Source organism: Zalophus californianus, chromosome 13 (genome assembly GCF_009762305.2).
Source record: "Zalophus californianus isolate mZalCal1 chromosome 13, mZalCal1.pri.v2, whole genome shotgun sequence".
Taxonomy (NCBI): Eukaryota; Metazoa; Chordata; class Mammalia; order Carnivora; family Otariidae; genus Zalophus; species Zalophus californianus.
Genome location: NC_045607.1, coordinates 77,452,792 through 77,479,462, shown reverse-complemented (window position 1 = coordinate 77,479,462; position 26,671 = coordinate 77,452,792). Strand labels below are relative to the sequence as shown.

The window sequence follows — 26,671 nt, the reverse complement described above, 5'->3', positions numbered from 1 at the left end:
GTGAAGTTCAAGACCCAGACTATGAAGAGTGCGTGCCTTGTGAAGCAGGATGTCTGGGGTGCAGCTTGGGTATGCCACTTTTCTTTGCTCCCTAAAGAGTTGACATAGCTTTGTTTTCATTTCTCCCACACCTCTTGTTTCAGCAGGAATGTTGTCATTGTTATAACATTGTCACCATCCATACCCATTAAGTAGGCTCACTCCCATGGAAACAGGGTCATGGTGAGAGATGCTCCCTTTTGAGGCAAAGGAAGGGTCACTCATCCTCATGAAACCCAAGTTTAAGAAAGGACAGGCATCTTTTCCTCTGGTTGTTAGCAATCTGGCAGGGATCCCTTCAGCAACCAGGTTTCCAGTTGCATAGGATGTGGCCTCTCCTTGGCTTCTCAAGGTCACAAATAAAGAGATGAACTATGGTGGGAGAAAGAAACTCAAGCAAAGAAATGCCTAATTAATCTAACTCATTTGGCATGTGATTCACGAACCCCCAAGTTTGGGGATTTTCCTTTGCAGAAATGACTCCATTGGTTGAAGCCTAAGACAACCCTTTGAGAAGAAAGCAATGTGGTGACTGAGTTGAAATCCCCACCATACAATGAATAGTCAGTCTTCCATCTAATTCTCTAATTCAAATCACTGGCCCCTTTCTCCCCATGCATGCCTGGTTTTCCTGTGGAGAGGAGGAGACAGTGTGTACCACACAGAACCATTGGATTGGATGTAAAATGAAATATAGGAGGCCACCAAATTCCAGGAATGTATCTTAATGTAAATTTAGTCAAGATATTGAAAATAATTAATGTTTGGGTCTGTAGATCTTTGGAAGGAACCCCAACCTAAATTAAAGATTAATGGAGTAATTTCTATTCATAGAGTTTCTCTATGATTGGTTAACTCCTCCTTCTAAAACTTTAATGTGCACACAAATCCCATGGGGGATTTGTTAAAATGCAAATTCTGATTCATAGGTCTGGGTAGGGCCTGAGAATTACATTTCTAATAAGCTGCCTGGTAAAGCCAAGTCTTCATCAAACACTCATGAGGTTACAAGGGGTCAGGCTGTGCCAGGATTAAGTAGACTTTTTATTGGCTTTACCTAATGGATTTCCTTGAATTCTTAAATATTATACATGAATTATAATTTATCTGATGGCTGTAATGGATTCTCTCTGCCCTAAATGGAAATGATGTATTTTCTATAATATCTATAACTACAAGACAGAGGTTTTAGGAACCTGAATACCATTCTCCATTACTTTCCACTATGAAATGTGGCATATATACTGGAAAATAAAATCTAATAATGAAATCACACTTAGGAAGGGGTTAACATTTAGAGTAAGAGATTTAAGGGTAAAATGCTAATTTTCTGGGAAACAAAAATAGACCTAAATAGAAGTAATAAAAGTACTAAAATTGAAAAGATTAGCAAATTCCAGTGTATCTTCTGAAGTGATAGGAGGTGGTCTTTCTTGCAGAGAGCAAGAATAAATGTCCTATCTTGATTTCACATTTTGCCTATTTCAAACTATATTTGCCCATTAGATTTCATATTCCAGCTAATTTTTGTGGTCTCCTTTTGCATCTTTGCTATTATTGTATGTTGTGTGACCATGTTAACATCTTTGTGTATCACAGAGAGGGGTGTGATTGTGTGTGTGTGTGTGTGTGTGTGTGTGTGCGCGCGTGCGCGCGCGCCTGTCTGTAAAATCCCAAAACCTGGAAACAGTGACAACCATGATCAGTAGGGATCTACATTGTGCCCACCCTTCCCTTAGCTGATCTAGCTACAGAGGAGAACAAGTGTAGCCACTGGGAAATAAAATCCATATCAGACATAGGCCATTTGAGGACTCAAAATCCAAAAGAATCAACTTGCAAAAAGAGCTAAATTAGAAAGTTTGATTCACTCTGCAAAGTGCTACTGAAATATTTAGTTCATTTACTCTTTTAAGAAAATTTAATGGTCTACAATGTGTTGAGTGCTCACTGGGGCACTGGGAATTCAGAGTTGATATGGTTGTGATCCCACTATAAGGCCCTCTCTGGCTGTTACAAGTAACATACCTGGAACTAAATCTTTACAAGGCAACCTGCAAGAATAGAGAGAGGTGCAATGTTCAGTGGGATCACAGGAGAGTAACTAGAACATTCTAAATGCTGCTAAATTCTCATTTTAAATTAGAAAGTTTCTCTTATTTTATAAAGTCTCTACACATTGGACCTTGTGTATTTTTAGGTTGCCCTGGCTGAACTCAATTATCACTTTATTTCTTGGGTCTTTGTTGATCTTTGCACTTGAGTTAAATCTCTTTTCTTGCTTCCCCTTGTTGTAGGCCAGCAATCATACTTTTTACAGCTGATGTGTGTAGTATTTGGTGCATACATATCTTTCTGCCTGGACACTAAACTACTTAGAATAAGCTCTATGACTTATACACTGTGCTACCAAAAGAATTAGCAGCAGGCCTAGGATATCATAAGTGTACAATAAATTTATCATGTATAATGTTTGTTGAACTGAATTTGAGAGTTGCCAAAACTTAAAGTGGAGATGCATGGCTCAGGATATCCAGGGATCTGGATATGATGTTTCCTCTATTTAAACTTTGTTTATGGGCCAAGAAGGGGAAATAAATCATATGATACAGAAATAAATAATTTTTCATAAAATATTAGAACTATAAGGGAGATTTGAAGGGGACATGGTTTATCAAATTTCTTAATTTTAAGATACAAATATAAATTTTAAAAGATATGAATAATTTACCATAGATTTTCCCAAGATTCTTCTTGTGAGAAGGGACATCATCCTTTAGAAAGAAAGAGCTCCATTTTCTTCCATTTTAGTAATGTAAATTCATCTTTGAACCTGAGCTAGACAATCTCTAGAAGAGTTACAGAAAAGTGAAATCAGTTGCTCTGAGACATTTTTTTCTGCACCATGTAATGATTAATTGTTAGAAATGGTAGAATTTTTTCCCGAGTTTTTTATTCCTTTCCAGACATTTAGTGCAACTATAGATTAAGATTCTTTTATACCCCATATAAAAGAAAAATTCCAGATTGACCCTGATCTTGTCTAGTTCCTGGATGGAGTTATTTATTATTCCAAGGGAAGCTTGCCAGAAAGAGAAGAGAAAAGGAAACATGATCAAAAGTGGCTGTTGTATTTTGAGGAAAATATTGAATTTGCTATCCTAGGATGAACCACGGGTGTTTTTATTATTATGGGGTTAGATTTCTCTTCTTTTTTTATTGAGATATAATTGACATAGAAAATTACATTAGTTTCAGGTGTACAAATAATGATTCAAAATTTATATACATTGTGCAGTGATCACCACAATAAGTCTAGTTAATAGCCGTCACCTTAGAGTTACAGACTTTGTTTTCTTGTGATAAGAACTTTTACAATCTACTGTCTTAGCAACTCTCAAATATACAATGCACTATTATTAACTATAGTCATCATGCTGCACATTACATCCCCAGGATTTATTTATTTTATAAGTAGAAGTTTGTACCTTTTGACATCCTTCACCCTCTGCCTCTGGCAACCACCAATCTGTTCTCTCCTAGATTTCTGTTCTTTATTAGGCTGAAAACAAACAGATAGCATTTTATATGATACCATCTTTTTCCAGGATGATTGGATGCAAAATTCTTTGTCTTTCTAGCTAGTATCTTGAATGGAAATTTTAAGATAAATCAAAGTTTTCTAAATTATATTTCTTCATTAATTGAGAGAATAAGTAAGTGGAACCATTTTTACTTAATGTCTTGAGGTACTTTTTTTGTTTTATTTAGGGGCTATAGTAATAGGTATGACACCTGATTATAACCTAAGATTTGGAGCCCATACTTACAACCCCTGACTTACTAATTGATTTTAATCAAATTGCTAAGATCTGTTTACTTCCTTACCTTGTCCATAAAATAGATGTCAATGTGCCTTTATTTTGGCTTAGAAGTAGGTGATAAAAATCCCTTATTTTTTGCCCATTTAAATGGCTTTAGTCCCTACTCTTGGGGAAAAGTATACGCAAATTTAAAATTTTTAAGTACTTGCAATAAATGAAAAAGGCTATAAGGATCAAACTGTTCCAAAAACAGAAGAGAAAGGAAAGCTCCCACATTCATTCTATGAGACCAGCATTACCCTGATACCCAAACCAGAAAAGACACTACAAAACACAAAAAAAGAAAACTACAGGCCATTATCCCTAATGAACATAGCTACAAAAGTCCTCAACAAAGTTGCAGCAAACTGAACTCAACAATATTTTCGAGGGATCACGTGGGATTTATTCAGAGGATGCAAGAATAGTTCAATATTCATAAATCAATCAACTTGATAATCACGTTAACAAAGTAAAAGATTAAAAAACATATGGTCATCTCAAAAGATCCAGAAAAAGTATAAGACAAAATTCAACATCCACTCATGATAAAAACTCTCAACAGAATGGGTTTAGAGGGAACATACCTCAAGATAATAAAGGCCATATATGAAAAACCCACAGCTAATATCATACTCAATGGTGAAAACTGAAAGCTCTTCCCCTAAAATCAAGAACAAGACAAGAATGTCCACTCATCACTTTTCTTCAACATAGTACTGGAAATCCTAGCCACAACAATTAAACAAGAAAAAAGAAATAAAAGGTATCCAAATCAGAAATGAAGAAGTAAAACTGTCACTATTTGCAGATGACGTGATATTATATATACAAAACTCCAAAGACTCCACCAAAAAATCTGATAGAATAAATGAATTCAGTAAAGTTGTAGGATATAAAATCAATATATAGAAATCTGTTGCATTTTTATACACTAATAACAAAGTAGCAGAAAGATAATTTAAGAAAACAATCTAATTTACAACTGTATCAAAAAATAAAATACCTAGGGTGCCTGGGTGGCTCAGCTGGTTAAGCGACTGCCTTTGGCTTAGGTCATGATGCTGGAGTCCTGGGATCAAGTCCCGCATCAGGCTCCCTGCTCAGCAGGGAGTCTGCTTCTCCCTTTGACTCTACCTCCTCTCATGTGCTCTCTCTCTCTCTCTCTCATTCTCTCTCTCTCTCAAATAAATAAAATCTTTAAAAAATTAAAAAAATAGTAATAAAATACCTAGGAATAAATTTAACCAAATAGGTAAAAGACCTATACCCTGAAAATTATAAGACAGTGATGAAAGAAAGTGACGATAACATAAATAAATGGAATGATATTCCATGCTCATGGACTGGAAAAATTAATGTTGTTAAAATGTCCATACTACACAAAATAATCTGTAGATTCAGGGCAATCCCTATCAAAATACCAATAATATTTTTGACAAAACTAAAAGACATAATTGTAAAATTTGTATGGAACCACAAAAGAACACAAATAGGCCAAGTAATCATGAAAGAAAACAAAGCTGGAGGTATCATGCTCCCTGATTTCAAGATATACTACAAAGCTATAATAATCAAAACAGTATGGTACTGGCACAAAAATAGACACAGGGATCAATGGAACAGAATAGAGGGCCCAGAAATAAACCAACACCTGTATAGGCAATTAATCTATGACAAAGGAGACAAAAACATACAATAGGGAATTCTCTTCAACAAATGGTGCTGGGAAAACTGGACTGCTACATGCAAAAGAGTAAAAGTGGACCACTTTCTTACACCATACATAAAAATAAATTCCAAATGGATTAAAGACCTGAAACCATAAAACTCCTAAAAGAAAATATAGGCAGTAGTCTCTTTGGCACCAGCCTTAGCAAAATATTTATGGGTATATCTCCTCAGGGGAACAAAAGCAAAAATAAACCATTGGCACTACACCAAAATAAAAAGGTTTTGCACAGCAAAGGAAACCATCAATAAAATGAAAAGGCAACCTACTGAATGGGAGAAGATATTTGCAAATCATACACATCCAATGAAGGGTTAAAATCCAAAATATATAAAGAACTTATACAACTCAACACCAATAAAAGCCCAAACAATCCAGTTAAAAATTGGGCAGAAGACATGAATAGACATTTTTCTAAAGAAGACATACAGATGGCAAACAGACGCATGAAAATATGCTCAACATCCTTAATTATTAAAGATAAGCAAATTAAAACCAGAATGAGATGTTACCTTACACCTGTCAGAATGGCTAGATTCAAAAAGACAAGAAGTAACAACTGTTGGTGAGGATGCGGAGAAACAGGAAACCTTGTGCACTCTTGGTAGGACTGTAAATTGGTATAGCCACTGTGGAAAACAGTATAGAGTTTCTTCAAAAAATTAAAAACAGAAGTACCATACAATCCAGTAATTCCACTATTATTTATCCAAAGAAGATGAAAACACTACTTGTAAAGATATATGCACCCCTATGTTTATTGCAGCATTTTTGCTATAGCCAAAATATGGAAGTCACCCATGTCCATCAGTCAATGAATGGATAAAGAAGATGTGATGTATACAAACACACACACACACACACACACACACACACACGCGTGCGCACGCACGCACAATGGAATATTATTCAGCCATAAAAAACATGAGCCCTTGCCATTTGTGACAACAAAGATAGACCTAGAGGGTATCACCCTAAGTAAAAAAAGTCAGAGATAATTACCATATGATTTTATTTATACATGGAATCTAAAAAACAAAATAAACAAACAAACCAAAAACAGACTCATAAATACAGAGAACAAATTGGTGGTTGGCAGAGGTGGGGAGTAGGCAAAACAGGTGAAGAGGATTAAGAGGTATAAACTTCCAGTTATACAACAAATAGGTCACAGAGATAGAAAGCACGGCATAGGGAATATAGTCAACAACATTGTAATAACACCGTATAGTGACAGATGGTGACTACCCTTATATCATTGTGAGCATTATGTAATGTATAGAGAATTGTTAAATCACTGTGTTGTGCTCCTGAACTAATATAACATTGTATAACTATACTTAAATAATGAACACTTTTAGAAGATAAAGCTCATATAAATAAGTACCAAATAAGGGGACAGACATTCGTAGCAATATAATTTAGAAAAGGAGGGAACCTCTGGGCACTGAAGTGGTCAAGGAAGGCTTCCAAGAGGATGGGAATTGGAATTGGCATGGAATTTCAAACTGGGAAAACAGCAGGAAAAAGGTCTGGAGGGAAGAATTTTTGCCACAGATTTTAGGACACTGAATGTACCAATTTTGCAGAAGGAATACAATATAGTTGCCCTCCCCGCCCCCCATCCACAAATTCACTTTCCATGGTTTTAGTTTTTCACTGTCAACTGAGGTCCTGACAATACGTCAGAAGGTCAGGAGTAGACTAACGAGACATCACAATGCCTTTGTCACTCACCTCACTTCATCTCATCACATGGCATTTTGTCATCGAAAGAAGGGTGAGTAAAGTACGATAAGCTACTTTTGAGAGAGAGAAAGACCGCATTCACGTAACTTTTATGATAGTACATTATTATAATTATTCTATTTTATTATTAGGTTTGTTAATCTCTTACTATACCTCATTTATAAATTAAACTTTATCCTAGGTATGTACATATAGGAAAAAACATAGTATACATAGTGTTTGGTTTTATCCATAGTTTCAGGCATCCACAGGAGTCTTGGAACATATAATGGGAGGGAGTACTGTTGGCGGGGAGTACTGTTAAGTAAATATAAGAGAATAAACAAAGAGAAGTTTAGAAAAGAGGTAGAAAACCATATCTTGAATTCTGGACTAATGAGTTTAAAAGTATTCTGTGGCTAAAAGGGAATAATTAAAAGTTCTTTAAAAAGAGAGAGAGAGAGTGTGTGTGTTTTGAACAAGTGTTTTAAGAAGATTAACTTGGTAACTGTGTTAACTGTGTCCGGGATAATTGAAAGGGAGAATGGCAGTAGGCAGAGAAATCAGCAGATTATTTCAGAAATCAATCTGGGTATGAAGTAACATGAGCCTGATCTAAGGTAACAGCCAGAAAATGAAGAAGAAAGAGCTAGGTTTTAAAAATCATGTGCAACATATGGCCCTTAAGCGTAAGAAAATATGCTTAACCTTGTTCATTTTATGGGAAATGCAAAGTAAAATTACCACAACATACCATTTCTCACCTGTCAGATTGGCAAAAATTCGTAAGCTTACAATGCATTATACAGCAAGGCTGTAAGAAAACAAACACTCTTACTTATTACTGGTAGAAAGACAGTATGTTACAACTACTGCTGAAGGAGATTTGGCAGTATAGAACACAATTACATATGCGTTTATCCTTACCCTATAGCATCTCTTCTAGGAATCTACCCTGAGGATACACATCTACAAATTCTAAACAGCATATTCACATGCAACCCTCTGTGGCATTATCTGTGGTAGTAAACTATCTGAAACGTCCTAAATGCTCATTCACGGAAGGCTGGTTGCATGAAGTAAGGTACACATACACTAGGGAGTGCTATGTGGCCATAAAAAGAGCAAAGAAGAGCTATATGAACTGATAGTGATTTCACTAGGTACTATTAAGTAGAAGACAAGGTGCAAAAAAACAAACACGGTATACTACCTTTTGAATATACATGTGTGCTCATGTACATTTTTTACTTATTTTTGAATAAGAAATACAGAAAGAATAAACTGGAAAGGGATGCCCGGGTGGCTCGGTTGAGCGTCTGCCTTCAGTTCAGGTCATGATCTCAGGGTCCTGGGATCGAGTCCCGCATCAGGCTCCTTGCTCAGCAGGGAGCCTGCTTCTCCCTCTGCCTGCCGCGCTCTCTCTATATATATGTATCTCTCTCTGACAAATAAATAAATAAAAATCTTTAAAAAAAATTAAAAAATTAAAAAAAAGAATAAACCAGAAAACTAATGAAAATGGTTACCTATACAGAAAGAGGTGATGGAGATGGAAGGGAAGCTACTCTAGGTATATCTTTGTACAGATTTTCATTGGAATCATTGTAAGTGGTTTACATATTCATAGGAAATGACACAATAATTAGCTTGAATGGTTCCCGCTGGCCAATGTGGGATAATTTGATAATCAAAACATATGGATGATAAAGAATCACAATTCAATTAATCAAAATAATACATGCATCAAAATGATATTTAAAGGAGAAAGGAAGAATTGAGGAAAATAAAGGGGAAGGCTCTTCACAATAGTTTTAGCTGGCATGTATGCAAGGAAAGAAGTAGAAAATTATCATTTTACATCCCCTAGTATATTGACTCAAAAGAGAGTCATCAGTGGATGCTAAAATCATTAGGTGAAAAACTGTTTGGGAACAGGATAATCATAGAGACTCAAAGTACTTCTATAGTTAATTACAATGGAGGGATTTGCTGGTTACCAACTTAAGTTATTATACTTGGTATCATAAGTTCCATCCAACTTGATACCATGTGTTTCCTGATGTGAAAAATTAATGAGTACACAACATTACCTAGTATCCTTGACAACATTACACAATATTACCCAGTATCCTAGTATCCTTGTCTAGACCAATGATTCCCAACTGGAGGTGACTATGACCCCAGGGACATTTGTCAATGTTTTGAAACATTTTTGGCCGTCATGACTGCGGCGTTGTTACTTGCATCTAGTGGGCAAAGGTCAAGGATGCTTCTAAACATTCTATAATGCACAGAACTGGCCCCAACAACAAAGAATTATCTGGTCCAAAATGTCAATGCTGAGGTTGAGAAACCCTTATTTAGCCTGAAGATAAATCTAGAATGTGGGATATCTATAAGACAACTGACCCACACTCTTAAAAAAAAAAAAAAAATCAACAGAATGAAAAAACAAAAAGGGAGTTAATCCAGAAAATGAAGAGCTAACACAGCTAAGAAAATGCGTAAATATTTATTGGAGACTGGATTTTTAAAGTTTTAAAAAATATTTGGGGGACCATTAAGAATACCTGAATATAATTGAATAATATTGAATTAATATTTCCTCAGCTGTGGCAATTGTGTTGTATTAAATAGGAGCTGGTCCTTTGTGTAGGGGATGGTATTTAGGGATAAAATGTCATGATGTCTACAACTTCTTTTCAAATGGTTCGGGGGAGGGGGGGACATCTAGCTAAAGCATACAAAGTTGTTCATTGCTCTGTATCAGCCATTCTGTAGCTTAGAAAAAAATTTTTTAAGTTAGAGGAATAAAAGTGCCTCATGCTCTGTCAGCTGAGAGGATGTAGAAGCAAAGATACCTGAGTAGCAATAAGCACACCCCAGGTCCAGATCCTGATTTCCTAATACCAATCTCTAAAAAAAGATACCAAGGCTCATAGAGAACTCTCTGACTCTGGGTCTGGGCAGGAAATACATAAGATGAGCCTGCAGCATCTTGTAGTGACAGAAAGTGAGGAAGTGTTCCAAGAAAGAAAAACACCACAGTGCCGGGGGGGGTATAGCAAAGGGACACAGGAAAGAACTGAAGGAGTTCCCAATACTCAAAGTGGGAACAATTTGAGCAATAATATAAATAAAATAGTATTAGCATATAACCCAAAGTATAAAATAAAAATTCATAAATTTATATTGATATAAATAAATAAATGGTTGAATAAACAAGTAAATGGAGAAGAGGAGATGAATCTTCAGTGCAAAAGAATTCCAGGTAACTGATTTGGCACTGCTCCCTCCAGGAAGTGGGGCATAACCCTCCACCCCCTAAGTGTAGATGGCACATAGTGACTTCCTTCCAAGAGCACAGTATGAAAGGGAAGACGGGAGAACTTTATAGAAGCACTACCTCATCCAGGTGATTAGGTCAACACTCATAGTGTTATATTAATAGCACATACCCAGGGCACCTGGGTGGCTCAGTCAGTTGAGCATCCGACTCTTGACTTCAGCTCAGGTCAGGATCTCACGGTCGTGGGATCGAGCCCTGTGTCGGGCTCCACGCTCAGAGTGGAGTCTGCTTGTCCCTCTCCCTCTGTTCCTCCCCCTGCTCACTCTAAAATAAGTAAATAGATAAAATCTTTTTTTTAAAAAAAAAATAGCACATACCCTCTTGATATGATGTCATGAGAATGGCACTTCACCTCTGTGGTCTTCTACCCCAAAACCCACAACCCCAGGCTTATCAGGAGAAAAACATGACAAATCCCAATAGAGAGGTATTTTGTCAAATACCTTATTAGAACTCCTCAAATCTGTCAAGGTCATCAAACAGGTCAAGTCTGAGAAACTGTCACAGTCAAGAGAAGCCTAAGGAGGCCTGACAGCTATATGCAATGTGATATCCTGGAGGGGATCCTGGGATAGAAAAAGACACGAGGTAAAAACTAAGGAAAGCTGGGCGCCTGGGTGGCTCAGATGGTTAAGCGTCTGCCTTTCGGCTCAGGTCATGATCCCAGGGTCCTGGGATCGAGTCCCGCGTCGGGCTCCCTGCTCCTTGGGAGCCTGCTTCTCCCTCTGCCTGCCTCTCTCTCTCTCTCTGTCTTTCATGAATAAATAAATAAAATCTTTAAAAAAAAACAACTAAGGAAAGCTGAGGACATTATGGACTTCAGTTAATAATAGCCATGCCATCATAATAAATGGCATGAGGCAACTATTTGGGGGTGTTGGAAATGTCCTATGTCTTGATTATTGGGAGTGATTATATGACTACACATTTGTCAAAATTCATAGAAGGGGCAAAAGTTATATTATGAAAATATTTCAATAAATCTGACTTAAAAACACAATGTTAGAGTAAACCTATTAACCCCCCTCTTTCCTGTCCCTACATAGCCTAACTAGAAGAGTAGCCTAATTGCTTTAGCATTTATTGTGCACTTATCTAATGTTCCAGGTGCTATACTAAATTCCTTAAGTATATTACCTCATTTAACTCTGAAGAGTAGATGTCATTGTTGTTCACATTGTGCAGATGAAGAAATTAAGCTTAAAACAGTGAGGCAACTTGCATGAGGTCATGGGGCTGGTAACTACCAAAACCAGGAACTGATTCTGCAAAGCCCAAGATCAAAACCCATGTGTTTCACAACTATTCTATCCATACCACCAAATGCTTTTCCCTTCTAATTCTAGAGAAAAGAGTATTAGGCTTTATGGAATCATAAAAAGATAAAAGAAAACCTTACTTCCCGCCCCCTTCCTCAGTTCTACACACAATAACTACTGTACTTCACTGGGCTACAGCTTTATGCCCGATGACATGAGTGAATGTACCAGTCAAACAGTGAAACTGTTGATAATAGCCCTGCAAATTGATTTGGGGTCATTGTTCACCTGAAGTTGTCAGCCTTGAGGGCCTACATCTGGAATGTTCTGACATTGGGCAGAGCAGACAGGGGACTCTACAACCGAAGGTAGGCAGGCAAGCTCTCAATTAGCTCCAGGTTCCCCCATGGCCCTGAACCTCTGCAGTTTTATTCACCTCCACAGAAACTCCTTTGCTGTCTGAGAAAGTGGGTTCCATGACAAGGGTACGACCGGCAGGATACAACCCTCTCTCTTCCACATGAATATGAGGTGAATTCTCTCCACCCCATCTCAGATTAAATTCAAGCTTCAGGTCCAGGAATTAGAGAACCAATCTCATTTACCCTTGCTATTTTATCTTCCTATGAAGGAGTGAGACCTCATTCATAGAAGAAATGAACATCTGAGACAAGAAGTTCACGTTTTAGTTTTCCAAAGGGGCACACATACAGGGTTTTTCAAATCAGATATTGTGATCACAGATCTCTATTTCACTTGTACCCAGATCTCCCACTGGACCTTTTCCAAAAACGTTCGGGGGGGGTGGTGGTGCGGGGAGGGGGAAATAATAGTATCAAACAGTTTGAGTACCTTCCAAACCAAAGGCATCATCCACTGGCCAGCCAAACTTAGTGCATGACCCGGGTGGTTTCCTACATCAGCTCCATGGATAGTCCAGGATGTCTCTTCTATTTAAAAGGCCAAACACAATCCACCTTCAGAAGAAGGATTAGAATCCAAAGGCACTGTCACCAGTTTGCTGAAGAAAAGAGAAACAAGCAAGCTCCATTAGACAGTGCTGTCTTAAAAAAAAACATAAACTGCTTATTTTTCTTCATCAGAGCCTCCCTCTCCCCACATTTTCTAAGTGATACCTCATTTCAAAGATGAGGGTTTCCTGACTCTTGGTTTCTGGTGAGGTCATGATCTCAGGGTCGTGAGATGGAGCCCGATGTTGGGCTCCACGCTCAGTATGGAGTGTGCTTGTCCTTCTCCCTCCCCATCTGATTCTCCCCCCCCCTTCTCTCAAATGAATAAATAAAATCTTAAAAAAAGAAAAACCTTTAAAAAAAGAGAACCCAGTGTTGGAAGAGTCTGCAGCAGCTCCGTAGGGTCCTGATCTCTTATTCATCCTGACTTTCCTCATTAATTCACTTAGCAAATATTTATTGCATGCTTTTGTGCTCGCTGCTGTCCCATCACTTGCTCAGTTTATTCCACAAATAATAGGGCCATTGAACCTAGTATTTATCAAGCATCATCATTCACCAGCACACTGCTAAACACTTAATGTTAGATGATGTGTTCTTACATCTACAATCCAACGATTTTTTCAGATGGAGAAACTGAGGAGTAAGGAAGTGTTGAAACTTGACCCATTTTATGCATGTAGGAAGTTAAGAGTAGTTAGATAATCCTAAGCAACCTGGGCATAACTGTTTACTCTGTTGGCTTAGAAGCTCCTTGTCACATGCACACACTAGGGTAGGCAGGGTTGTGCCCCAATCACAGATGACCCCCAAATCTCAAGAACTTAAAACAACAAAGGCGTTTTTTCACTCATGCCACATGCCCATCGTGGGTCAGCTGGGAGCTCTGCTCTTCACGGTCCTCAACCCAGGACTCACTACCTTGTCGTGGCAAAAGAAAGTACACTGGCTCTTAACGCTTTCCCCAAGATGTGACACTTGTAACGTCTGCTCACATATATTTTCGCCAAAGCAAGTCACATGGCCATGCCTGAGCTCACAGGATGGGGAAATGCAATCTTGCCACGTGCCTGCCAAAAAGAAACTAATACTGCGAACACCCTAGTGACATTCTCACAGTGGTGATGACGGGGACCGTTGCTGGTGGGTGCCGAGGTCTCACACCATATGTTTGTACGTGAAATTGTCCCCAACATGTGCCTGCTGTGTTTTCCTGATTTCTCTCTCTGCCCCTCTGGCCTTGCCTATTATCTTCCCTTGGCAGTGTCTGACTTTCTCCTTCTATCAAAGGAATTCTTTTGAAGGAATTCTTTTGCTATTTCTTCTTTAACTGATGAAGTCTCCCAAAGTATTCTGCTCTCACTTCTCTGATCCCTTGGCGACTGAAGAGTCAAAAAGAGGACCAGTGATAAATGACATGTGGTCAGTGGGTGGTGAACTGTCAGCTGAAAGGATCTTGACCTTTCTTTACCCCACTCTTTCAAATCCCCGTTGTGAGAATAACAATTATGCTAGTACCCCTGCCTTTATCTGCAGCCCAAGGAATGTGTCCATATGAGCCCAGTCTTGGGAATTTGGACAACTTGCTTTCATTTTGAAAAATCTGGTTCAAGAAATATTTGCTGAGCATCTACATCAGGCTAAGATGGGGATATGAAAGAGAGTAAAGCATGTTCTCGGCTCTCAAAGGGCTCGCGTGTAAATGGAGAAGGCCAGTGGTTCTCAGCCCCAGACGCACATTCAAATTACCCCGGGGAGATGTAAAATGCAAGGCTGGGACCCACTCCCAATGTTTCTGATTTCAGCAGTCTGGGGTGAGTGTTAGGCATCAGTGTTTTTTGAAAACTCCCCAAGTGATTCTAATATGCAATCAGGGTTAAGATGGGTATATACAAACCGCTGATTAAGATGGGCATAGAAACACATAATTTCAACATGTTTAGGATACTTTGTTGAGAATGGAAGCTGAGGCAGAGGCAGATATATTGTAATAATTATAACTTATTGTCAACCTCATGCTAGGTGCTCAGCTAGGTAGGCACTTTACAAGCATGATATTTATTTAATCCTCCGTACTATCCTCTTTGTTTGAAATCCTTATCTCCATTTTATAGATGAGAGCATCAGGACCCAGGGAGTTTATGTCATTTGCCCAAGGTCACAGAGCAGGCCAGTTTTAGAGCCAAATTCAAACTTAGGACTGTATAGCTCCAAACCCACAGACACCCAAATAGTCACTATTTTTCCAGAGTAGAATGCACTCGTACACCATTTTCTGAAAGAACATAAATGATGGTCATGGAAAGGTCAACCTGCCATATTCATTTCATTCTTGGTTATACTCCTTTGCTCTTCATCTGCGATCCCTGAAGTTTCCCTTTCCTCCCTGCCCTATGTTCAAGTTCACATTCTTATGGTTATGGGGGAGAAGAAAATAGTGGCGAGGTATTCTAAGTTCAATTCTAGAGCAATGAGCTCATCATCCTGGCTCTTGGTATTATTGCACTCTTTTCCCCCAGAGCCGGGTATAATCAAAATTCCTCCTACTTGTTGTGTAACTGACCTGCAAAGTCAAGCTGCAAGCCAAGGCTGTCTGGATCACGTATGCTTGCACAAAGAGAACTGAGCCAAGCACTTCCAAAACAAACCTAGTGAAAAAAAAAAAAAAAAGCACAGAGTGTGGTCAAGCACAATAAATGGGGCAAAGGGTTTCAGAAGACCATCTGCCATTCCTGAGAGCAATGTAGGGTTGGTGGCATTATACTTCCAGTGACTGGGAGTCAGGGCAGTTGGGCTGATGGAATGGATTTCACCTTTACAGAAGTATCTAGAAACCAATGGGTGTCTCTTTTGCATGTTCAAGAATAATAAGTTGGAAAAGTGTTGTCAAACTACTTTCTTTTGGTGAAATATGTTTGATTTTTTTTCTAAAATCCCTCAATAGTCAAGATCTCAGTCTATGTCTGTCTATCAAGTTCAAAACAAAAGTAAAAGTAAGACCAGCAGTAATGACCAGAACTTGGGAGGGTTGGGTCTAACTTGATTTTGTGGAATTGTGGAAAATGGAGTCTGAAATCTTAGTACCTTTTTATCTCCATCTTTCCCCTACCACAGTGAAAATCTTTGGCCAAGTCGTATATTCTTTCATTTCTTAATTCCATTCTCTTTTATGGAAAAAACCGTCTGTAAATTGCCTTCCTTCTACCTTCTCATATGACCCTAGAGATTATAATGAAAACTAAAAGGGAATCATAACTCTAGTTCTTCAAAAGAGAGAAACCAAGAGAAACCAAAGTAAAATTTTATTTGCTTTCTCTCCACTTCCAGCCATTGTCTTTCCCATCATATCTGCCATCATCCAGAGGCCCTGTTGGTCTATCTGAGGCCACACATCTAACCTGTGTGCTGCTATGTCATAAGCACTTAGTACAGTGCCTATCACTGCGTAGGCACCCAGTAAACAGGTGGCTTTTGTGCCTGTTGTTAGAGGGGTCCTTGTTTCACCCAATGTCCCATCCCTATGCCACCGCCACCTAGCCATTTCAAGTCCTTTACCAGATGGCAGGAAGAGCTTCAAGCTCCACTGGTTGAGGAGAAAAAAATTGATTTAAGCCACAGAGCAGACACCAGAATAGAGAGAAGCTGAGTGTGGGTGAGGCAGGAGCATCTGCATATTGATACCCAGCTGCTCAAAAGGCAAGTCTCCAACCAAGAGTGAGGCCAACAGTGAATGTCAGTAAATTGCCTCCGCACCTCTAGAGTCTGAAATTCCGGCCTTCCAAAAGTCAGCGGGAGTGTAATTTGGTATGAGTCCAGACTCATCCTTTCCATGAAGTCTCCCTGCAACTCCCACCAGACAAACCTTGGCTGCAGCCCTACCGACAGCCTTCAGCTTGGCTTCCAGCACCACGGGCCAACCCAGGGCGTGAGCAGCAGAATGGGGACCAAACAGCACAGCATGCTGGAGGAGGCAGTGGGCTCAGAGACAGGGTCTGGGCAAGGCCATGCCTCATTTACCAGCCCTTGGCTAAGTACCCAAAGTCAAACTATTGGAAGGCAAGGGGTATCCAGGCTGACATCTCCAAATACTAGTCATGTTCCCACGGGTGATGTTACTGGGTCAATCGAGCCTTTTTTCCTTCTAGCTATGCCCATAGCCATCTGTAGCAGCCAAGTTCTTTTCTCCAAATTTTTTTCCATAAAAACTATGTTCCAACTATCTGTAAATGATCCACCGCTAGGTGAGACCCATGAATGCAGAGATGCCTACCCTGGGCCATCAGGGACTGGGAGGCCCATGAGGGCACTTGGGGAGCAGCATTTCTGCCTGAGGAGCCCCACCACCACCACCTCCACATTCAAATAGATCACCAGCAAATCCAAGGACAAGCATTGCCTCCAGAGAGGTAACGTGTATAATCTGGAGATTCAAAGGTTGGAATGTTAGAGTAGAAAACTTTCTCAATCTCTCCAACCTCTGATTTGGGCCAGAAAGAGCGGACAGCTTGATTTATCATCATTATAGAACTTTATGCCCTAAAATAATTGCTAGAAACCCGGATGTTCCACTAGAAAAATAAATCAACCTAAATTGTGATCTCCATATTACCATGTCCCCAGCATTGCAGTGATGACATTGAGCCTTTGGGTGAGGTCTGAAGGTGAGTCCTGAAAGAAAAAGGAGGTTGTTTTGAAGGGATGCTTATTGGAAAGCCCAGTATAATCATGCTAGCTGTCCAAGCCAATTGTAAAATTGCAGATTTATTAAGTTTAGTGGAATGCAGCCTGTACATTTGAAATATTATCCAAATGACCTGGCTTCCACTTAGAAATCTTCTATGAATTGAAACAAGTGAATTAGGGAGGCCTCTTGCCTTTAGCACTGATGGGTCTGTGGGAGGTGAGTCAAGAACCATTTATAATAGTGATAAAATACTATATTTAAGGCTGTAAAAACTTGGCATATAAGGTCTCAGTTCAGAACTAAATTCATTTTATGTGCTCAGCAAAGGAGCAACTGAAAGGTTTTACAAATGGGAAGTTTGACCTACTGAGATTTCAAACATAAAATCTGTCAATTATTCCTTGGGACTAGGTATAGTAATTACCCTCTTGCATGTTAAAATGCAAATCAGAACCATGAAGTCAGTAACAGCATAACTTAATCATGATATGCATGGCTAATGACAGTTACCCAAAGCCATTGTCCAACTGTCCCATTACATGCCCAAATGTGCATCAATGGGATGGGTCACTTGGGAATTTAGCAAGTAACTGGGAAAAAGCTTCAGAACCCCGTCCAATGAACAAATACAAAATCTGATGGGGCATTATGCTTTTGCTTTGCCAACAAGCCAGGGATCCTTCACATGGGAATTCTATGGCTCCAGCTAGAACTGGTAGATAATGCTTGACAATTGAGAGATGTGTGCTTTAATCAAAAGAGCCTTACAAATTTAATCTCCTCCACATCTCTGACCTCGTCACTGACCTCTCCCCCTCACTCTCCAGACTCACAGGAGGGCCCTGATCTGGCTTGCTTCTAGCCTATTCCTTCTCCCAGCCCCTGCCCTCACTGTTGTCTCTCATTGACCTAAAATGCTCTTCTCAAGATATTACATTAATATGGCCAGTTCCTTCCCGTGGTCCCCTCTCAGTTCAAATATCACCTTTAAGAAGTTTCCTTTCAGTGCCCAATCTAAAGACAGAAGCATCTCTCCCTCCTCCCTTCCTCCTCCTCCCCTGACCTCCCAGGGCCCCCTTCCTCGCCCCCCCAACACGTCAATCACCTTATTTTAATTCTGGCAGATCACGTACAATTAGCTGATATTTTAATTTTTTTTTTTTTTTTTACTTCTAAAAACTTGCTATATTTCTTCCTTCCCTAAAATGTAACTTCTGGGCGGGCAGAAACTTGGTTATATTCTCTAACAAAACCTATAATCCTGCCTACCCCATGTAGATGCTCAATACATGATTTTGATCAAATAAATGAGCAGAGAGAGATGAGAGCAGGAACCTACCGTGGCTGGTTTTAGGCTCCCCCCCCCTAAAATGAATGCGGGTGGCATCAAAAAGCCAGATGTGACCCTCCGTGGACAGCCCACCAGGACATGGATCTCAGTCCTACAACCGCAAGGAAATGAATTCTGCCAACAACTCAAATGACCGAAGAAACCAATCTTTGGCAAGAGCCCCCAGAAAGGAACCCAGCCTCGTGGCAACTCCGATTTTAGCCCAGGGAGTCCCGTCGTGGACTTGTGACCCACAGAACTGTAGCACAGTACATCTGTAATGTTTTCAGCTGCTAACTGTGTGGTAATTTGTTATAACAGCCATAGAAACCTGCTACACTATTTAAAATACATAACGAAGTGAATGGCACATGGCCAGGGCTCAGCAAACACCAGCATTTCTTATGAACATTATTAATGGCATCATTATTGATATGGTTTTACTATCTCAAAAATCTCTTTCCACCTTGATGCTGAGCTCTGAATTCTGAAACTCCTCGTCTTGTCTCTCCTGGAATAGCTTCCTTTTAATTGTCTTAGGGAACTGGTCACCAGCTTCACGGGCTGAGTGTTGTGCTGGAATGAAGTGAGAGGAAAATTTCCTGAAAGATAAAGCCAATAGTGAGGATTAGACTAAGGAGGGACAGCTGGGTAGGGGATGCTTCGGGATAAGATACCTTGAAAACGACACCATGAGACCTATGAGTAGTTTGGCTGGGAACACTTAACCTGGGTGCAAACAGGAGGAAATATCAAGCAAATGCCAAAGGAGAAACACACTATAAAAAAACAAAGGACATGTTACCTTTTTAGAATGTCAGGGTCACAAAAGACAAAGACGAGCCAAGGAGTCGTTCCAGATTAGAGAAGACTAAACAGACAAGGGGACTAAATGCAATATGCGATCCTAGAAGTGGGCCAATTGAAAAACAAAAATGGAATATAGACAGCAGATTACATAAATGTATTTATTAGCCTTAAGTTTCTGGAAGTTGACGGCTGCCCTGTGGTTATACAAGAGAATGTTCTTATTCTTGGGAAATAGGCACTGAAATATTCAGGGGGGATGAGGCACAATGTGCGCATCTGACTTTCAATGATTCAGAAAATAAATAAATAAAAAACATAGGCAGAGTGAGAGCAAGTGAGCAAATGATACAGCGAATGGGATGGAAAGTTAATTGGTGAATGTGAATAAGGGTGAAAGATTTTATTCTTCCAACTTTTCCTTAAGCTTGAAGTTATCATCAAATAAAGTGATAAAAGAGAAACCAGTCAAGTTTGCTGTCCAGTAAAGAGAAGGAATCATTAACACATAGTGCCCATTCAAGCCACATTTTCTTCTGATTTGTCACTCCCGCTGAACCTCTCTTATTAAGACTACCTGTTTTTTTCAGACATTTCAAGTGCATAGCTTCCAAAATTAGCCTAAGACAGAAAATTTCCTCAAGCCTCCCTTTAGGTGGATTAAATGTAAGTCCAGGTCAAAGAAAGTACAACTTTCAAATAATCCACGACCTTAAGATAGTTCAGAGACCATGGAATGCTAGCTTAGTGCAGAGAAATATTCATATCGTAGACCCAGTAAACGTTGTTTCCCCAAATGGGTGGCAAGGCTGTCAGCAAAAATGTTAGATGAATGAAGTAAATGGTCCATTGTCAAAAGTAATTGCACGTACTTACATGTAGACATAATTGACAATAATGGGTCCAAAGGAGGGATCGCGGTGGCTTGCGTAAATCACAGGTGTGTCTGAATCTTCCTAAATGTGTGCCAATTTCATTCTCATTGCAAATAAGCCCTTCCACCTTTCACAGTGTTGGTAAAGCACAACGTTTTTGTAGAAACTGAATCCTGTTCTCCTCTATTCACGTAACCCAAGTATGTGAGCATTTGAGCTTTCTGTAGTCAGGCCAGTTCCTCTACCATCAGTGCCAAAATGTTTAGAAAATGCTAGAGGTTCCCAAAATGTATCAGTTCTTGGGAAAACTGCCTCATCACCCGCAATGAACACTCCCGCACTTAGGCACCCATGTGTGCATCTAGCATTTGGTAATGTCTCATTCAATAGTGTCTCAAGAACCAGGTACGAAAATGACCATGGCTCTTCTACAAGGTTGGTGACTTCTCTCACGGTGAAGAAAGAAACGCTGAGCATGCTCATCCGTGTAATTGGTGACCATTAGAAAAATTGGGAGATGCTCTTTCACTGAATCCCTTTGGACTTAACAACATAGCCCATCTGGAGCATAAAAGCTCTAAACCTAGAGAAAAGAAACAGCACAGATGAGCAGCGTCCGTGCACTTTCTCCATTCAGTGGGGGCTAATAAGGAAAAATGCTGAATTGCGATGATTACCCATGCCTTGTAAATAGCTTATCACCTGCCAATATGAATGGAGGGCCCCTGCAGGGCTCCGAAATGACAGGAAGAACAATGACCTTGGAGACAGAATCTCTGGAGTGTCTCAGAGAGGAATCTCAGCTGACTGCAACGCGGTCAGCCTGACGAAATAGAGCTCTTATTCTAAGTGGACCCCGCAAACCAGTCCTTGGGTGTTCCTATGCCATGGAGAAGAAAAATAGAGGGGTTTTGCAGAACAATCGGGCCCCATAAGATGTGAAAGGAAGGAAAGACAGAGCCAGCAATTATCCAAAGAATCAGACTAGATACACAGCCAATCAGTTATTTCATGGTGGGACAGAGCTCTCCCCAAATTTGGCAGATAATCGTCAACCTGCTTTTTACTTTGTTATTGTGTAGACTTAATCATCCTGTGAAATCTCTCTTGTTTTCAGACCTAAGTGCCACTGGAATGCTGTTCGAGTGGTCACATGAGGTTCATTAGGAAGAAGAGCTTGGCTTTGCGGGGACTGGGTGTCGGGCTGTTCTGTGGAATCTTTTTTTCTGCCATCACAAAGCTCCTGTGTGAAGGCCATTGTCGGTGCCACGGTAGAGCGTTTCCAGCCCTGCAAGCCCCAACCCCCAAGACATAATGCCTCAGTGGTGGCCTGCTTCATTGGCAGGTGCCAAGCTTTTATTTTTATTATGATAATGGCTTCATTTCCCCATGAATCGTTTAGATTAAGTATTACCACAGCCTGAGTTCTCTTTTATGGCCAACTTTTCGCTTTCTCTCCAGCAGCATCCAAACAACCAGGATTTCTTTATTAATTTTTGTTCTCTTTGGGAATGGCCACCAGGAGAAAGGGTTCTCAAAAATTTGAAGAGGATTACCTTTTTGCTTACCTTTATTGCCCACCCTCACAAAGCCTACATACACAGCTTGTGGGTACACAAACACACACACATGCTTACACCATAAGCATAGCATTGTTCTAACATGGGATTGGAGGGGTGGATAGACTCCCTTTGTGCTGGAGACCAGGACATGTGCCATTTATTAATGGGGGGGGGGCAAAGAACATACAAATACTTCTAATGTTTCATTACCTTCTAGATAAATCAGTGTTGGGCTCTTAGTACTGCTTCTAACATTCTTTCATCTTGTTCTTAATTTCTCACCCTCAGATCAATCTACTCTATTTGAAGCATCTTGAAAATCTGCTACTTTTGGAGAATGTGCTCCGAGGGTCTCTCCCTTCTTCTTGTCCATCACATCCCACACATACACACACCCTGCACCTGGCAATGTGTTTCTCTATCCCTGAAAAATAATGCCCTTCTTATTCGAAGTAACACATAGAGTGTTTTTCAAAAAGTTCTTAATGATGGAAGTTGCTGTGACATTTACCTGCGTGGCATCTGTCCAGTTCTGGGTCATAGTTGAAAACATATTTCCTGAGTACTGAGTGTGTACTCCATTCTGTAGGAGACAAAGAAATTATAACACCTGGTTCTGATCTTCAAAGAACTTAAAACACCAGGCTAGTGGTCAGGAAATTTGGATTTAGTTTTCAAGTTACCACTAACGATCTTTTGGTTTTGGTCAAATCCTGAAAACTCCAGATCTCAAAATCTGTAAAAAAAAAAAAAAAGAAAGAAAGAAAGAAAAAAAATAGGGGAGTAGGTAGAAATTGAACAAGATCAAGGGTCCTAATTCAAATACCTACTGGTGCCAGAATCAGGTGAGCCAGCCAGGGACTCAAGCCCACAGCAGATTCCCATCTAGGAGCCATTTGCGGCTCAGCCCATCAAGTGTTGCAGGCAGAAACTTGAGTATCCAGACTTTCACGAGAAGTCTTTTGACTTCTTTGAACAGAGTACAGGTCAATGTTGTGCTCGCCAACAAAACATTTCTGCAAACTAGTTAGCAACTTCTGGCCTACAGGCTGAAGACCTACCAGGTCCTTCTTTCTTATTTTATATGATGTTTGGAGTCATCCAACAATTGGCATGCAAACCAAGTATTCAGAAGGGCGTATGGACCCAGGAAAGATGGTCACTGGGTTCCTCAGGCCATCAAATGATTACAAATTGTGCGCATGACTCATCACTGTTTCAGCAGCTTCAAGTATTACTAATGAACATCCAGATGGGACTGCTGACTTTTGAGGAGGAGAAGGAGCTTAGAAAGAACGAGTAAAGGAAACAAAAGGCAATTTTTAACTGTAAAGAAGCCCTTCCGGCCAATGGTATGTGTAAAGAAGAGGAAGCAGAAGGGTCCTGTAGAATCTACCACCTGACTCTGGAGACTCAGCGACCCCGGCCTCCCCCCCCTGCCCCCATAGCTGTTAGAAGGAAAATCATAGAAGTACAGAGAAAGGAGCGATCGAAACACACCTCGTGGTCCACAGAAGCCATCAGATCACACAAGAGAGAAAACATATAGCAGTGAGGAAAGCACTAAACACGACAAAACTCTCAGATCAAGTGAAACATTTTTGAAGACAAGGATTTCCAAAATCTGTGAAGTTTTAAAAAGGTAGAATCAGAGGCAAAGCCTCCAAATCTAGGGGAAAGGAGAGATTCTCTGGTTGGTGCCTCCTGATTAATGAGTAAAAAGTGATCCAGTTACCATAGCAACTTGAAGATACACAAAAGGAAACATCCTTTCTTTAAAATATTCCTGATGATGAATAGGCAAAGTCTTTCAAAATACCTATTTTAAAAATGTAAGAGGCTCCTTTTTCCCTTCCTGTAAGAGCATATCACAAAGGATGGTGCCGTGTTTGTTTCCCCAGATAACAGGACTTGCTTACACAAGCCTGAGTTTGCTTACACAAACCAGCAATTTGGGCAAAAAAGTAATGACCAGAAAATATGTCTGTTGGAGAATAAATTGTTTTTCAGCAGTTTTGTTTCTGTTTAGGCAGCAAGGGAGACAAATGTATGTTGTCTTGGTTTTCTTTTTTCTAACAATACGTTTCGTTGGAGTTTCCATGGATGCTGAGAATGTGAAATGCACCTAAGCAGAGTCAGGAAATGAAAGGTTAGGCTTTCTGTAACCTTGTCTTGTTGTCTAAATGGAGAAGTAATAAAAAATATGACTTCGGTGGGACTGCACGCCCAGCCCCTTTGCCTTCTCCAGCTTGGCTCCCGCTGCCCCGGACACTTATTTCAGGATCCAAAGGATTGTTCTGTTTTGCTCCAGGCTGTTCAACTTTGGCAGAATATCCTGAGTAGATTGGAGATTCCAAGCAAGGTCTTGAAAACTGTAATGATCAAATATCCTGGGGACCCCTTCGGTAGGCGGTGGAAGGCTCTTAATTGAAAATTTTGGGTAAATGGTTGGTGCAAAGCCCAGCTAAGTGTCGCAAGGCCCGTGGCCTGGACAGTCTAGCTGATGATGTGATGGGGGCTTTTGCTAACCAGTAGAAGGGTCAATGGTCTTGAGTAGCATGGTAAGACTGCATAATATGGTCTTTTAGAGCGGGTGTATAAATATTTTTATGCAAGGATATGTAATCTTAAGTAGAGGCAGTGTGAAGGAGACAGAAATCATTTGGAGTTCCTAGCAATGGAAGTTTCCAAATCTGTATTTGTTCTGTAGGACCGCGGACAAGGGACGGAGGTCCCTTGGGGCTCAGCTTACTCATCCTTAACATGAGGAATTTGGGCCACCGTCAATTCAGCAAGCATAGGCTACATGATGTCATCTCCCACCTGTATCCTCAACAACCCCAACTCCTGAGTGATATGGCTCAGAATACAGCACCACTCAGCTGCTCGAGCCAAAATTCTAGGAAACTCCATTTCTCCCTCTCTCTCTCTGGGCTTTGTTAAAAATAACTCTTTCCAAGACTGAGAACCAATGAGCACTAAGACTGGGGAAGGAGGTGGCGGGCTGGCACATACAGAAAAAGATCAAAGTATCAACTTGAGTACTTATGAAGCTAAAATGGTGAATTAGATCTATGAACAAACAGTAAGCTTCCTAACCCTCCCTGCCCTGCATCAAACTTGCTGTCTCACCCAGGCACGCAAAGTTCCTTCTCTCAAATTCACTAATCATAGAGGATAAAGCAACCCTCTTTCCATTAAAGAGAAGTAGGTGGAATGAGATGGCTATGTAGTTGAGTTCCTGGGACCAGATGAAACTAAGGTCTCCTACTCCTCCGCTATCTTGATTTCCAGAATCCGGAAATACGTGAATGAGAAAGGACTTAGTAGCTATCTTCCCAATATTTCAAGGATCCAAACAGAAACACAGGGGAAAATGCTGTTTGTAAATACTTGTTGTATCACTGTATTAGTTTCTGAAGGCTGCTGTAACAAAGTACCCCAAACAAAGTGGCTTTAAACAATAAACATATATCTATTTCTCGGTGTTCTGGAAGTCCAAAATCAAGGAGTCAGCAGGAATGATTGCTTCTGGAGGCTCTGAGGGAAGATCCTTCCTCACCTCTCCCTAGCTTCTGTTGGTTGCCAACAAGCCCTGGCATTCCTTGGCTTGCAGCTACAACACTCCAATCTCTGTCTTGATGGTCTCATTACCATCTTCCTTCTGGGTGTATGTGTCTGTCTTCATGTGAACTTCTATGGACATCAGTCATTGGATTTAACCCCCTCCCCCCAATATACCTGCAAAGACCATATTTCCAGGTAAGGTTACATTCATGGGTCCCAGAGGTTAGGACTTGAACATATGGTTTTGGGGGACATAACTCAACCCACAACAGTCACCAAGTCATTTCCACTTCCCACATATTTTTCACTCTGTCCCACTTTGACCCATCTCCACTACTATACTTGAGGCCACCCACATAGCTTACGTGGATCATGCAATCATCTTCTCACTGATCTCCTCTGTTCTTCTCTTTCACTCTTGAAACCCATTCTCTATGCCACAATAACCATGTTCTTTCTAAAATTTAAACCTGATCATTTACAACCATCTACAAATCTAAAGTGATTTCCCATGGCTCTGGACAAGGCCTGTTCTCCCAAGCATGACATAGAAGCTTCTTCATGACCCAGGCTCTTAATCTCTTCTGTCTTCCCTTCCCTGTTTCTTCTCACTTCCTCATTACTCTAGCTACCCTAAACTCCTGGTAATCCATTTTGTAATTTTCCTATTCTTTTATGTAAAATCCTGTGTGTTTTTAAGGTGAGGGCAACCATGCTGTATTCTGACAAGATCTTGCCTCTCCCTCTGTAGTTTCTTCAAGGGGGTATCTCATGAGCCCTTTTACTAGAGGAATCATCTCTGTAGATTTAGCTCTCTCTGCCTTCAGGTCTTTCCACATGGAAAGAATTCTACTCTCTCTCCCTCAAACTCATTTTTCAAGTTCACTAAGCCTTCACTTCCT

The 26,671-nt window shown here is 40.1% G+C and overlaps 1 protein-coding gene across 5 annotated transcripts in view; it reads left to right on the top strand.

Annotated features, from left to right (window-relative positions):
- Positions 1 to 26,671, top strand: part of PCSK5 (proprotein convertase subtilisin/kexin type 5) — a 470,351-nt gene that overhangs the window by 375,357 nt on the left and 68,323 nt on the right. For all 5 annotated transcript variants that reach the window (XM_027616047.2, XM_027616046.2, XM_027616045.2 and 2 more), the window contains exon 24: positions 1 to 69. In XM_027616047.2, the coding sequence (XP_027471848.2) occupies positions 1 to 69 (69 nt within the window). The remainder of the gene's footprint in view (positions 70 to 26,671) is intronic.